General features: G+C 39.1%; 1 protein-coding gene across 2 annotated transcripts in view; it reads right to left on the bottom strand.

Annotated features, from left to right (window-relative positions):
* Nucleotides 1-1,208: 1,208 nt before the first annotated feature.
* The window catches only part of LOC102204371 (multiple C2 and transmembrane domain-containing protein 2-like), a 44,881-nt gene continuing 30,850 nt past the window's right edge, over nucleotides 1,209-15,239 (bottom strand). For both annotated transcript variants that reach the window (XM_005727535.1, XM_005727536.1), the window contains 12 exons: nucleotides 14,073-14,166; nucleotides 13,881-13,983; nucleotides 13,596-13,698; nucleotides 13,312-13,413; nucleotides 13,130-13,204; nucleotides 11,959-12,078; nucleotides 7,852-7,965; nucleotides 6,031-6,072; nucleotides 4,152-4,261; nucleotides 3,787-3,896; nucleotides 3,184-3,281; nucleotides 1,209-2,175 (listed from right to left, as the gene is read on the bottom strand). In XM_005727535.1, coding sequence (XP_005727592.1) covers nucleotides 2,128-2,175; nucleotides 3,184-3,281; nucleotides 3,787-3,896; nucleotides 4,152-4,261; nucleotides 6,031-6,072; nucleotides 7,852-7,965; nucleotides 11,959-12,078; nucleotides 13,130-13,204; nucleotides 13,312-13,413; nucleotides 13,596-13,698; nucleotides 13,881-13,983; nucleotides 14,073-14,166 — 1,119 coding nt within the window. In that variant the 3' untranslated portion in view covers nucleotides 1,209-2,127. The remainder of the gene's footprint in view (nucleotides 2,176-3,183; nucleotides 3,282-3,786; nucleotides 3,897-4,151; nucleotides 4,262-6,030; nucleotides 6,073-7,851; nucleotides 7,966-11,958; nucleotides 12,079-13,129; nucleotides 13,205-13,311; nucleotides 13,414-13,595; nucleotides 13,699-13,880; nucleotides 13,984-14,072; nucleotides 14,167-15,239) is intronic.

The following is a 15,239-nucleotide window of genomic DNA, read 5'->3' as shown; positions in this document are numbered from 1 at the left end:
ACACACACACACACACACACAGAGTTCATACTGAATTTAGTTATTAATGACTTAATAAAAACTGTTAAGGATACTATTGCGCATCCACAGCTTCACATGCAGCGCGCCTCTCTGCACACATGCAAACACAGGCACAGCTGAATGTTCTCTGGTCCGATATTGAGTTATGACAAGTCTTTCGAGACCTACTGGCCACAGTATATGTGGTTCATCATAATGCAGGTGCCACGTCACATTAGTCTCCACGTGTGAACCATGATTTTACTTGGTAATTCTGAAGCCTTTCGCTGCCTATACATATTCATGCTGAGCCTATAAGTGTCAAATTGAAATGTCCTTCCAGTGTCCTTGACAGCAGGTTATTAATATTGAATACCCAAATCAACATTATAACTAGATGAAGAGATATGCAGGTCATCACCTGCCACAGTCTCCACACCTTCTGTCCTCAGACAGTTGGACAAATCATCAAATTATTGCATATATTGTGTAGCACCGTCCAGGGTATTATATGCATATCGCATTGAGCAGCTATTTGTCAACAGGAAGTTAATGAAACAATACAATGTTAACAAGACTCAATTATACTCAAATGCGATATCTAATGAGGTCAATCCTCAAATAGATTTGTAAAAAAATGTATACAAAAACATTGTTCTTGTATTACTTGAGACCAGGTTTCCTCTAATTTTCCTCATTTCTCATTTAAGAGGCAGTTAACTGAGAGCCCACGCGCTCTGACTTAAAAGCCATAAAACCCAGGGTATTACTCGGAACAGCAACATCTTAACTATTCCAATTCTCCAATCCTTAAATTAGTGAGGCTGTTGTTGCTTGTGGCTGGTTTTAAAATCCACCTCCTGAGCCGTGTGCAGCCCAGTACCAGAGGATTGTCTGGCTGCTGTGCTTGATAGGATGCTGGCTGCAGGCATCTCGTCACAGCAGCTGAGAGGAGGTCAGGCAGGTCCTCCTGCTTGTGGCGACGCCCAAGGGCCATCAACGCAGTGGGGAGCCCGGGCGCCGGTGAGGTCTCGCACGGCTTTGCCTTGCTTCATGAAAGCCTAATGAAGAGAGGGGGCTCTGAAACGGTGCTGTTAGACGCCCACAATCCTGCAGCAAGGGAGCAGGGAGAGGATAGATGATGCTTGCAGATGAATTCAAAGAGATGCAGCACAGAGCTGAGAGAGTAGAGGCAGATAACATACCGCCAAGTGTTTGTGTGCAGATTTATTGCTGTTAGAAATGAAGGACACAAAGTCTTCTTCAGTGATTGCCAATAATAAATAAAGTGTGTACAGAAGTGGCCCCACCCCACTAACAAGCAAAGAGTAAAAACAACAGAGTACAGTCCTCTGTATAGAATGTATGAAAGCAATCTAAAAACTTAATGTAGGCACATATCCTTGCATGTAAAAATAGGCCCATATATCATGCAAAAATAAAATTAGTCACCATTTTATGAGCATATCACTTTATCTATGCTTAAAGATAAAGGAATATGACGCATAATTTGTGGCCAACTTTACATTATCCATTTATATAAACATATAAAAAGGTGCAGGTTAAAATAATTGCGCCTGTAAATCATCACTAACATTTAAAACCAGAGACCTTGCACTTCCAGAAAAATATACCTTTTTTAAGTAACATGTTTAATTCGAAATTTACTGTAAAGATTATTTCTCTTAAATTGCATAAAAGATTTTAAGTATGTTACGTAAATTAAAATATGTACAGGACAAACATGTATAATCATATTACAAACCAATATTGCAGTTGAGTTCCAGATGGCACAGCCCGAGGCGAAGAATATAAATTAAAGCAGCTTCTAATTATCAATCTTTAAGAGTAAACTGTCCATAGAATGCACAGACATTGGTAAATATTTAAAGTAATCTGTGAAAAGTCCTCAGTAAGGACATCTTTGGCTGAAAGCTGTTTAGGTGCTGGTTGAATGAGGCAGTGAATGAGGATTCGTGCCGGCTGAACAACCTGAAACCAACTCCAAGTGAGAGACCGCAGCGCTCAGACAGTTCCTCCATCCTCCTGAAAGTGTTTTTAGGTGGGAATCCCACACACAGCAGCATCGGGTCCAGTATTCATACAGTCTTCCATCCACAGTGCATTCTACAAGACTTTCTTCTTCCTGCTCCCTCTCAGCTCACTGTACTGAACCTGGAAATCATCACATTTTATAAATGTAAAATATCAAACAAAAGTACCTTAGACAACAACAGACATCACTCAACAGAAGCAAGCAGTTTAAATTCTTCCCATTTATGAAGTGAAAAGCAGCGAGTTCTTAAGGTTCATTACAGGGTGCGTACTTTGATATTCTGATAATGGAACGGTATATTATTTTGTACACAGTGGTCAAAAAAAGATTAGTTTAAAAGTTTAGGATACTTTCATCATTAAGTAAAATTAAAATGTGTTTTCTTCACTTGTTGTAATATTTTTTTGCAAATGAGAAGAAGAAAGTTCTGTCACTACCAGCACTGAGAGGGAGACCCATAGTCATCGTTCATACACAACAACAACAAAACAGAGATACTGGTAAGTCACCGTTACGTAACCCAGTGGCCCAAGGGCATTGTAGAAGGAGAAGAGACAAACGGGGTCAAACAGCTTAGAGAGACAGGGACTGTGAGGAGCCGAGACGACGGCGGGTAAAAAGAGAGAAGACAGAAAGGAGAGTGCGAAGAAAGAGAGGAGAGGTCAGCACGGAGATCATGTGCAAGACGAGGAATGAAAAAGAAACTTGTGAATAGTACTCACTTAAAAAACAATGTTTATATAGCTTATAGGTGCAAGGTAACCATTTTGATCTTACTGAATGTAAGATTCAGTAGGACCCCATAACACTCACGACAGCTTTTGAAGCTGAAGTGTTGGTAAGTACGAACAGGAGACACCAGCAGCAGCAGCAGCAGCAGCAGCAGCAGCGTCTCCCGTCTCAGCCTGGGAACAGCCTGCGTTACAAAGCTGCTAAGCAGCAGACCTCCACCAGGGATGTATCGGGACCAAAACACAACCAAAATTATACAGGGCTACATAATTATACAGATGGAGCTAATTATACAGACAAGAGTAAAGAATGCCTGGGAGTTGTTGTAGTAAGATGCAAAGCTAGCTGGCTCTGGGATTTTGGGCTTCCTGGCCGGCTGATCCAGCGGAGCTTACCTTCTGCACATCTGAAGGCACCCTCGACAGGAAATCAAGCACTTCATTGTTGTCAATGCTGTACGGGTTCCGTAATTTCTTGGTGAATTTATTGATACCTAAAACAAAAGTTCACACCAACATATCATTAACACTAGTCTCCTGTGGCTGTGCTCTTTGTTTCCATACAAACAAATACTTGCAGGGGAGACTCATGCTGTCCAAGAAATATTGCTTTGAGTATCCCCAGTATGTGCCTTTTTTGTTGTGTTATTGTCACTTTTTATAGCTGGAAGACTTACACCACTTTACACTCCAGTCATTCAGCCAATAAATTTATCCAGTAAAAGTCTTAACAATAGGATATACATCATAGTTAATATCACTAACATAATAAGTTGCAAATGTTAAAAAGACACAGCCGGAAACATATGGAGCAAATACTCCTTCGGCCTTACATAGCTGCTGGATAATAGAAAGATTCAAACAAAAGAGATGAAAATAAAAGTAGAGGAGGGGCTTTTTTCTACGACAAACACTTACAATAGTGGAAAAAGATTTTTGTCATCAACACAAAACAATGAACACAAAAGAAATGAAATAATTACCACATCTACAACTCACCCCATATTAAAACTATGTAGCGTATAGGGATGAAGTATGTGATAATTGCTGCAGTGATGAACACCAACAAAGCCAAGGCTGACAGGAACGGCATGGTCCAGTTGAACATGCTGACAAATAAGAAAACATCAGTCAGAGTCAAGGAAGGATTTTTTTTCTGCACTAATTCAGTGAAAATAAACATAAAGTACAGTACTTATTAGAGCAATATTAAAACATAGAACAACAAAAATAAATGATGCATAATTATTAATACATTTCAGGAAAATGACAAAATTAAAGTCAGTCATAAACATGTCTGATTCCTGAATTGGAAAAATCAAATGGATACAGCTCTGAAATTACAATACATTGTTATCTCTTACTTTTTAATCCTCTCCCCTAAACAAGCGATCCCGTCGAGAAGGTTTTGAACGGTGAGGATGATGTCTTGGACCATGTGGATTTTCTCTATGAGCCCTTTCCTCTCGGACTCCTAAAGCAGCAAGAAAAAAAAAAAAAAGACAAAGAAAAATCTGCTTTGGAAAACACTCAAAGCCAACACAGTGGTCATGAAAAGAAACTGCAAAAAACAACAACAACAACAACAACAAAAATTGAGAAATACAAAGCATCTTCAGTTTTTGCCTAATATGGCCATTTTATTTGGAGCAAAAATATTTTTAGCAAAAAGAATAAAGCTCTCTCAAAGATGTGAATTTAAAAAAGGTAATGAACAGTAATAGTGTAAACTGTGTTGTTTTAAGTACTAATTAAAAATGAAGGACCGTGTCTTCATGGTTCTAATTAAAGGTTTTGCACCGGTTGACAATATTCCTGCAGTAATAGCTTGTGACAGACTGACAGACGTGCAGCTCATTAAATTACTCTTAATGCTTGCAATCAGCACCAAACAAGCTTTGGTTTTTGCTAAGAGAGTTACTTAGTAAATGTTATGGTGCAATATCCACCACTTTTTGCTCTCCCTTCTAAATATAATAATAATAAATTAAAAATAAAGGCTGAATAAAATAATCTCTTGTATATAGAGTTTGTACTGGACTTCGGTATTATTTATTACACATTTGAAATAAAGTATGGACACTTGAAAGTAGATTAAACAACAAAACTTCTGTGGGAATTTGCAGGCTCGAGTATAAACTAACCCTGCCTGTTCAGCTTTGTTTGCACAGACTGATAGCTACAACATTTCCAAAACCGCAGCTTTGATCAATACCAGGAAACCAAACCCGTAAACACACTCATTCAACTCTGATGAAGAGGGTCTGCAAAATGTGAATGCAAAAATAAAAAAGGAGAAAAAAAAGCAAGTTAAGATGTGAAAGGACTGGACATCGCATTATGAAAGAGACAGAGTATCGTTCTCAGGCTGCTCCAGATCCCAGGAGGAAAAATGACTTTTAAGTAAACAGAGGAGGCCAGATCCTCTCGAAGATCTCTGGAGTGAGCGCCAGACTTCAGACAGAGACATGGCCACATGTCCACATCAAATGCGTTGAGACTAAAGAAGGGTTATAGGTCCAAAGAGAGGATCTGCGGTATGTGTGGATGGTGGGGGGGGCAGCGTTAGTTATTGGGGGACAGGGCAAAAGGATATTCCAGATGCACAGTGACTCAATGTGAAAAACCACATGTGAGGCAAATCTCGCTTCACCTCAGTGAAGTATCCATCACTGCACTAAACCACTTCAGCCATTTAAGGGTCACGTTCCCACTGGAACCAGTATGAGAACCACTTTAAATCAGGCCAATGCCGGCCATTCAAAATGTCCACAATAAACTCCTGTCACCCTGAAGAAATATTTCATTGCCTGAAAGCATTTTAACACTTTCAAGATAAACTTTCAAAATGAGGTCTGAAAAAGCATGTCTAAGTGCCGTCATTAGTTCCATATTGATGGTATTATATGGTGTGTTAAGCTGAGGGACTTTCCAAATGCAGCAGAACCCTTTTCCCCACCCCTCTATTTGCATATGAATGTGTTTTGACAAGTGGAAACGGGTTGGTGAGGTCTTCATTAAGCTCAAATGTCTTTTGGTAAGCACAAGTTTACAAAAAAATACAACTGGTGCTTGACAGGAATCAAAATGCATCAGAAGATTTAGTACTGAATAAAAAGCTTAGCAACACAGACCCATAGATCAGAGGGAGATACCTTTTGTCAACATGAACAAAATGAAGCTAAATTCTTTTTTTATTGAGCAGCATACAAAAGTCAGCAAACACCTGGCAGAGGCGCATACCTTCTCATCGTCTTCATCCTCATCCGCCAAATCCAAGTTGGTCTGAAAGAAACAATTGCAACGGAGAGGTGAAATTATGAGAATTTCATTATCAGACTTAATAAAGCTCGTCTCACTGGGACTGTGAGATGACGCTGAGATCAGTCTCCTGAAACACTTTGCAGAAAATCTAACCAACACAGGACACAGTGGACTTTTCAGGAACTAATAGCTAATTAATACCTTTCCATCAGCACCGGATCACAATTGCTTGTATGCGAGAGAAATAGCTCAACAGGTCAAGCCCACTTAGAATGACCCCACTTAGCGGTGCTGTGTGTTTTAGCATGATTCAGCTCATTGTTTTTGTTTCTCCGCTCTCATCTTTACTGTTTTGGTTTCGCACCCCGATCATCTCATCTTAGCCTACTACCTAAAATGAGCATCTAGCTAGTGCAGCATTAAGAAGTCAAACCCCCAGCAGTTGCCTGGCTATTTTCAGGCTACAATGAGCATAAACATGCACATTTTTCCAACTCAAGAAAAAACGCTTCTTGCTATATATCAGTGTTATGTCTAAACCTTGCTTCTGCTGCCCACAACATGGCAAAAAATAAATAAATCTTTACTCCAACATTGACCTTTTGTTCTGATCTGTAACAGGATGCTGCACTTAAAAAAAATCCATGTAGGTTATTTCACATGATAAATTTGTCAAATTTGTGTGTTTTCAGGTTTGAAATGGACATGATATCAGATATAGTTAAACCCAAATATGCTCAGAGTTTGTATATGATGAGTTTTTGAATGTTTTCTTGTTTATTGACCAAACTTTAAACTTTTATTGTTTCATAGTTAGGAATAAAAACTTTAAATCAGTTGCAGAGGGCGTTGCATTGATTTCCAAAGTAAATTCTATAAATCTTTACCCTATGCTTCCTTGTGACAAATGAATCTATGTGCATGATCTGATCAACATGCAGATCTGGTTCTTTGAGGACATATACACTGTATACTTACATATATAGAGCCGATAATGTTTTCTGCAAAAAATTTGCCCACTATTTTTAATGTTCTAAATTGTTACTTATTTTGATAATCAACCGATCATTTGACTTATGTATGAGTGCATATGCTTTAGTCAAATTAAAAAAAAATAATAATAATAATACTAATGTTTTACAATTTTCTTACACAGATCACCTGAAAAGTTAATTAATTGGGGGAAAAAAATAGTCAACACATTAACTGAATGTGTATTGTTGTGTGAGCAGAGCTTGGTGTATAAAATTTGCTACCATGTATTCTGTGTTGAACCACCATTAATGCATTCTCTAAACAGACCTTGTGTTTCACATTCAATACTTCTTCAGAGTGTTACATTGGGGGGGAAAAAAAAGCAGAGAGCATTGTGACCTTGTGACATTGTAGGAGATAAAAACTTTTTTTCTAATCTGACCAGTCACAACAAGAACAGGGCAGCAGGCCAATTACAGTGAAGCCGAGGACAAAAACTAGAGGAGGAACGGGAAAAAAGAAAACTGCGTTAGTAAAGGACAAGCGCTGTAAATTAGCTTAGGCTATAATGGTCTGTTACATTAGTCTATTCAGTGAGTTTTCAATGCTTATGTATTATGTGTTATTTTATTATTATGTATTATGTAGCCATGTGCGACGGGTTGCTATGGAAACATACCAGCCTTTAATTATGAGAACAAAATGTGGCTTAAGAGGCTGTTTTTCTACAAAATAAAGAAATAAGAAGCGTGAATAAGAGCCAGCAGGTCATTTGGCAGAAAGAGGAGAAGATGGATAAGGCTGACAAAGCTGCTCTCAACTCACCACATCCTGGCTGACCCGTCCAGATTGGATCTGCAGGTAGTTCCACGAGATGAGCAGAACAAAGGAGAGGGGCAGCATATAAAACTCCCAGTACCATACTGTCACCAAAAACACCTGCGGGCAGAGGGTCCAGAAATCAGACATCAATGAAGGCAAAAGGGGAAGCGTTACATTTTAGATCAACCAAACAGGAATTCGATCTGTTATTAAATTGATTGTAAGATAATTGGTCAAGCTAATGAAGGCTGCCCTTTCATTATACAAACTCTGCACACTAATTGCAGTTAGACTGCATATGCAGGTATAGATGGTATATAAATGGCTAGAGGCTCTAGGTCTAAAGAGTGATGCCAATCTGCTGTTAAAGGGGAAGACTCCTTTGGTTGAAAAATCAAGTTCAATTCCATAAAAAGCTATGACAGAATGACCCAACTTCTTGAATTCAAACCTCAATAAACACTTTGCTGATGAGTTAATAGTCTCAGCCACATGTTAATGCTCTTTGACATGATATCTAACAGAAAATGATCTCCATCAGGTCCTGAATTAGAGTATAATTGATTAGAAGATAAATGGAGAATAAGCATGGCTACCTTGAGATTGGCAAGTAGTTATCCTGTGAGTGTGCAGTGTCCTTGGTTTCTCAGTCAGACCTACTGCTTGTTTTTCATATCCAGTTAAAAACAAACAAAAAAAAACAAAAAAACAAAAACGCACCCAAGACGGTGACTGCCAAAAAAACTCAGCTTTAGGATTCAAAAGAGGACTACGCAAACCAACTGGTGACATCATGAGGTCACATCCATCCTGTATATACAGCAAAAGAAAACCATTCTGCTCAGTAGGACTTACACTTACTCCTGACTATGCATTGACATTAGCCACATAGCTCTAATTGCTCCATCTCTTTCATCTTCTGTACATTAAAGCTGACCGATTCACTACAGCCTCAGGGAGCTTCTGTGTGAATATGCAATTACCATCCATAATGGCACTTATGATGCCCATTCCACCTGTGTGGCTAAGGTAAAAAGGATAAAGAAACATAGCCTGTGATATCTCAATTGCATGGCTAAATGGAACTATAAAATAATCCTATCAGAGAGGTAGTACAAGCCAAAACGGCAGCGGGCCAAAAGCATTGGGAAGGGTTTACAGGTTTTTATATGCTAATAAAAATAGAAGAGAACATCTGGTGAAGACATCACTCTCCTCTGAGGCACCAACTGACATAAAAGATGGCAGATCAGTGCCGCCCCTCCCACCACCAGCACCACCACCTCCGCCAATATCACCACCACCATCAGCTTTAATGTGCAAAAAGCCAAGCACGCTCTTGCCTGTGTTATCACAAGCCAAAATAGGGCCTGGGAGAGGAGATGAAACCAGTTCCTCACTGGAAGGGTTATGTTTTATTAGTGAGGACTTTGTAATGACTGGGAGAGCGAGGGTAAGGGGAAAGCCAAGTCACGCTTTAGTGGAAATGTATACTCAGCCCATAAAGATTGTGATAATTGTAGCCCATTTCAGCTTGAGAAGCATTACACAGTCTTCAACAGCAAAAGGGGACTTTGGGAATACAATCCACATCACAGGGGGAAAAAAAAAAAGAAAAAGGATATGTTATGCTGGGACAGCTACTGAACTGGAGGCTGGCGCATTTATAGAAAGCAGCAGGATTTCCACACTCATGTTTGGGGGAAGGGTTTGCATGGCACAAAAACCGCTTTGGACCATTCATTGTTTTTTTTAGTGCGAACATGTGAGTGAAGAGCACACCTAGTGCACCCACAAGTAACAATTATGGCATAATACTAACAGTTAAAATGTAGTCTAACAGTGGTATAAGTGGAAAAGAGTCATACAGTCGCAAAACTGAACACACACCCAAAATTTAAAACGATTCCCTAACATTAAACATCATAAGCTAATGGCTATGCCAGAATAAGTAAGGATATAGCAGTCAAACCTTGAAGTCTAAGCACAGGTTTTTGGTCTACATATTCATGTGTTATAAACTGAAGAATGAGTGAGAATAAATCTTGTAACACTGAGCGCGTTACCCACTCCCTAAAATACCGCCCAGTGATTAACCATTATAAGAACTGTTACAAATTTAACTTGGCTTTATCTCCAATTATTTCAGCACTTAAAAAGTCACTAGACTGACAGTCACTTACATGGTTTAAAGGATTATGTAGCCTGCTGTAAAGGGGTGAGGAGGGTTAGAGCAATACTGTAAATGCACTGTGGACACGCTCCAAAATCAATCAGCTTTGGATGAACAGACACAATTTATCTTGCCAATGTTAGTGTGTAGTTTATATTGCAAATCTAGTTCAAAACTATATAAATTTCATGTATATATTTTAAAAGGCATTAATGCGACTTAAAAATTATTTAGAGGCACTGTAAGATGCCTGTAGAGCCTCCTTTTAAGAAATAGTTGATACAAAGTTGCCAGAAAATAACACAGAAATCAAAAAGAGGATGAGGTGGATGCACATGTGACCACACTCTTTTCAACATTGTTGCTGCATTTTTTGTGGGGTGACAGATAAGAATATGAAAAAAAAAAAAAAAAGAGTGCTATTTGGAAACAGGCTCAGTGTTTTTTTTCCCCTTGACTCAGAGCACTGACAAGAAATGGTAACCCATAAAAAGAAAAGCTAAACACCAAGTGCTATTTCAGAAATAAAGTAAAGGAGAGGAACAGCGTGTGATCTATTATAGTTCAGTGGTTAGGACAAGACTAACACCTTTGGGATTGGGGCTTCTCACTGAGATAACCACTACCTAACAAGGCACATCTAAAGCATACTGTACTGACGAAAGCTCTTTGTCTAACTGACAATCGGCAGATGGTGCAGGTAGCTCGTCACTGTATCCTGTCATGAGGAGTGAAGCTCTGATTCATTACGCTTATGTGGTGGTATTAAGCAGCCATTTATTTCTTCTCGCTGAGGCTTGAAAAGGCAGCGAGCATTAGTGTGAAAACATGAGTACAGATGGTACTGTCTTTCAAACACCGAGATGCAGTGGGAGGATGTGTGTGTACATTGTGCACTTGTTCCTGCTTGTATGATGTCGCCGTCAGCGTATGTGTGTCTCAGCTGTCAGGTAAAATAATAATATCATTGCTTATAATCAACACAGTATGCGCGCAACATTCTTCATAATTATGTAAATAAGAATCTTCTTATATTGTAATAAAGACCAAATATTGCAAACAGTTTCTTATTAAAGTACGCTGACCCCGACTTCATCCGGGACGGCACAGCTTAGATCAATGTAATCCCAAGCTGAAAAATGAAATGCACGACTCAGAGCTAAAACACAGAGTGGCTGCTGCTCAGATAACAGCTCTGTGCTGCAGCTCCCATTTTTCACGGCAAATTGAACAAACTGTACCACTGGCTGGCTTACAGTATCTCTTTTAGTCTGTTAAGAAAGTCTAAACGCTTGACATAACTTTATTGCCACCTACAGGCCATGAGCTGCAAAAACAAAAGGAACTTTAGGTGACCTTGATTGCTTGCATAGTTAATGAACAACTTGCTGTATGCCATTTTTATCACGCCAGATCTCTGAAAGAATAATTCCAAAAAGATCAGCACCCACTTTATTTTGTAGTTTAAAGACAGAGGCTGAAAGGCTACTCCCATGTTTCTGTCTTCACATTTGCTTTAACACTTGTCTTCAACAATGACAGGACGGAGAATCAGCCTTATCTCTGAAGAGCCTTTTAATTGAACTTCTGTCTGCATAATGGGGTCTAAATCACACCGAGCACAGACCGGACAGAGGGTTAATGAGTTGTCAGGGAAGCAGAACAAAAATAGACTATCTCGACTCCGGTGGGACTCTACTCTCTCCAGCTGAGGCTTAACTCTACATCCAGGAGACATGCAACACTGAAAGCGTCCACTCCAACACAGAGCCAGGGCCAAGCCTGTGTTTCTGCTGAGCCCAGTGCTGCATTGATTAAGATTCTCTCTAGGAGAGTTCAAGTAGGGGTTGGCCAGACTGCGGTTGTCTTCCGCAGCCTTGGAGGGAAAACAGAGGGAAATGCAGATAGTGTGTTGATAAGCAGTTAAAGCACTTCACCAGGAAGGCTAGCAGGCTCCTCTGAAAACTCTCCCACTGGAAGCAGCTTTTGATGTACTGCAGAGTCGACATGATTGCCCTGTACAATGTCTGAACACGCATCACGTTCCTGGCCAGAGCCTGAAAGACAAACACACAAAGCAGTTAAATACTGCAGTAGCTGTGTTGAAAAAATGGTCATAGTTGATACTGATTTCAGGGTATTTGGATTTAATTCTGTAAGGAGTTCCACCCATACCACACTTCAAAAAAAAAAAAAGGAAAAAAAGCATCCAGTCAGCTCGAGGAATAGCGAGAGGAGCTGGTATGCCTTGGCATGAGCCACTGTGGTCAGGGGGCAAAAAATGTCAGTAATCTGACCTGATTTCATCAAACAGGTCTTTCAATATTAAAACAGACTGAAAACCTGCACGTTACAAACCAAGTCCACGGTGTGTGTAAGCCAATTTTGGCGTTAGTGAGCAATGTATTGTCTGACAACAATGAGTCTTTGTGGGAAGTACAGACAGTCAGGCACCCTGTCTCGCACCCTGTCTTGCACACTGTATATCAAACTAATGTAGCAGAACAGTGAACAAGAATTCAGTCAAAGTTGGCCTCAATTAAAGCCCAATTCAACTAATTCAAGCAAAGGAAGGTCTGCTTTTGGAGTCATTTTGCTTTCCAGAGAAAAGAAAAGGAAAAAAAAAAGTACTTAATTTTTTTATGTCCATTTCTTAAAGAGCTAATTGGTAAAAACATGTTAACATTTGTTCAATTTGTCATGTCTTTTTTTAGTTTCCAAAAAAATTTTTGGGTTTAAGTTGCAAATATTTCAGCATCACAAAAATATCACATTTCTTAAAATCATTTTTATTTTATTTTTTTAACATCTAGCACATTTGTTTAAAAACACATTTTCAACCAGAAAAAACTGAAAGTGGGACTTTTTGCTCACAAAATAATTTTAATTGATTATCAATATAATTGCAGACTCATTTTCTGCCCATTTAAAAAAAATGTTCCAGCTGAGTTTCAGAAGACTTAACCAGTGAAAAAAATAAATAAACAAGCAACTTGAAATTTTAATTTGATGTTATGGAAAGTCAATTTATTTGTTTACTTTTTCCCCATTCATAAATATACTTTGTTAACTATGAATCGTGAATAAATGTAAAAAGATGTATCAAACCTTTTTGGAAAACTTGGGATTGTCCTCCATAAAATATCTCTCCTTCGGCTGGAAGGTTCTAATACTTGCTCTGACCTGATTTAAAAAAAAAAAAAAAAGTGATAAAGTAATAAGAAGACGACAGAATGAGGCCTGCCTTTCAAAGCCATCGTGTCCTCATTGCAGGGTGAACCTTTACTTACAGGGTTAAAAATAACCTCCAGCTCCAGAGTGATGCTCCCCTTCGACAGCTCACCTAAGTCCTCTTTCTTCAGCGGGAAGGCAATCTGTTGTCCCCTGCGGATCTGCAGGACAGAAAGGGCATCAGGTGCTGAACTCAGCCATGAACCTGACCATCAGTCACGCTGGATTACATCTTAGCAAGTCTTCAGCCTGCTGGAGTGTTATCGCCCTCTTCACTTTAATTTAGACAGAGTGCAAATAGATTATTGTCTACGTCACAGACTCTTAGTGAGGTTGTACGTACCAAAAGCAGAGGAATGGCAACTTTTCCAAGGAAGTCTGGCGCCTTGTCTCCATCCTCATCAAAGATAGTCACCACCAGAACATCATGAATGTCTTTGACAGGGCTGCAGAGACATAGAACGAGGTCAGATGCCTACAAATCAGCACACCGTATAGCAATATGTCAGGATATTTCAATTTATTTGTAAAACAGTAAAATGGTTCAGTAATGTAAGAAAAGTAATGTTCAATAATATGTTTCAGTTTAAATAACAAAAAGGGTGTGGAAACAGAAACCCAAACTGACAATGTAAAGACTGTATTCCATTCTGGGTTTAGGCTTTTGTAGACCGTGTGGGTTTGTAGTCTGTCGTTCCCCAGTTCCAGCACACAGAAAGGGTCACTCTTGCCTGCAGAACACATCACTCAAAACTTTATAGCAGGGCTCTTGTGTTTCATTTAAATTTGTCATTAAGACGAATCTAAATGCATGAAATACCATTTAAATCAGCAGCCATCAGCTCAGTAGCCTTAATAACTTTGACTTGAAGGAAACCAACGTCACGGAGATTTGTCAGGGACCTTTTTAAACTCTGGAGAGACAGTAAGCAGACAAGAAAAATTAGGTTTGGCAAACCTGCAAAGCATAAATAGAGTGTTTAATTCAGCAGTGAATGCACAAAAATAAGAAATCCTTCAATCTAAAACCAGATTTATGTGACAGCATAAGATGTTACTTCAGGTTCTCCGCAATACTCTTAACCATAAAACCTTTTGAGCCTTACACCTTAAACCTTTTGACGATGCTAGTTGAGGGAGGCATCAACTAAATTTATTTATATTGCAAAACAAAAATTTTCTTTGCAAGTTTTAGGCATCAGCATTTTCCACTAAACCTTAAATACACTATCAAGGCACGTGCTCAAAACAGTCCATACTTGTAACTGGGCTGCCACACAATTGCAAATGAATGCTTACCAAAGTACGTTACACATCACAAGCAAGCATCAAGTCACTGCAAGTATTTTCATACTTTTCTGGAATGAAAAGAAACCAGTGGCTGCAAATCTAACATCTATGAACTAGCATAGCACTTAAAGTGAAAGCTTTTGATAACAGCGTTTAAGGCAGACTGCAATGGGGTGGTGTCTCCAAAACAATCTACTATAGGTAGTTATTCCTCTCTGTACATGATCAAGTACAGTTTACCAAATGGCTACAATCTGGACTTGTTTTCCCTTCTTGGGCTAAATTTATTTCTGTCACGGCATCTCTTTTCATTGCTAGTCTAGCTGCATGGTCAGGTTGCATTTCCAGACCTTAAATTTCTTAGATGTACACAGACACTTCTGCCTAAAAGCAACTTGTCACGAAAGAATGTCATTTGCTTAACACAGACCTAGCAGTAACCCATTACCAGGCACATACTGCCATCTCTTGGCCCTTAACACAGAGCGCAGAAAGGGCTGTAGGTTTTCAGGATGACTTTGACTTAAATATTTACACTTCAGTTCTTCAAACTTGTATTTTAAGCCCAATTATTAGTTTAGTAAATGCGTGTTTTCAGCCTATGTTAGGGTTAGATGTGATGTTTGCTCTACAGACTGACACAATAAAACAGTTTTTCTTGGCATGTTTACTAGCTTTAATAAACAGAATACAGCCA

This window comes from Pundamilia nyererei, unplaced genomic scaffold (genome assembly GCF_000239375.1).
Source record: "Pundamilia nyererei isolate P.nyererei 1_Seehausen unplaced genomic scaffold, PunNye1.0 scaffold00025, whole genome shotgun sequence".
NCBI lineage: Eukaryota > Metazoa > Chordata > Actinopteri > Cichliformes > Cichlidae > Pundamilia > Pundamilia nyererei.
Note: the sequence above shows the minus strand (reverse complement) of the source record. Positions and strands in the feature narration are given on the sequence as shown.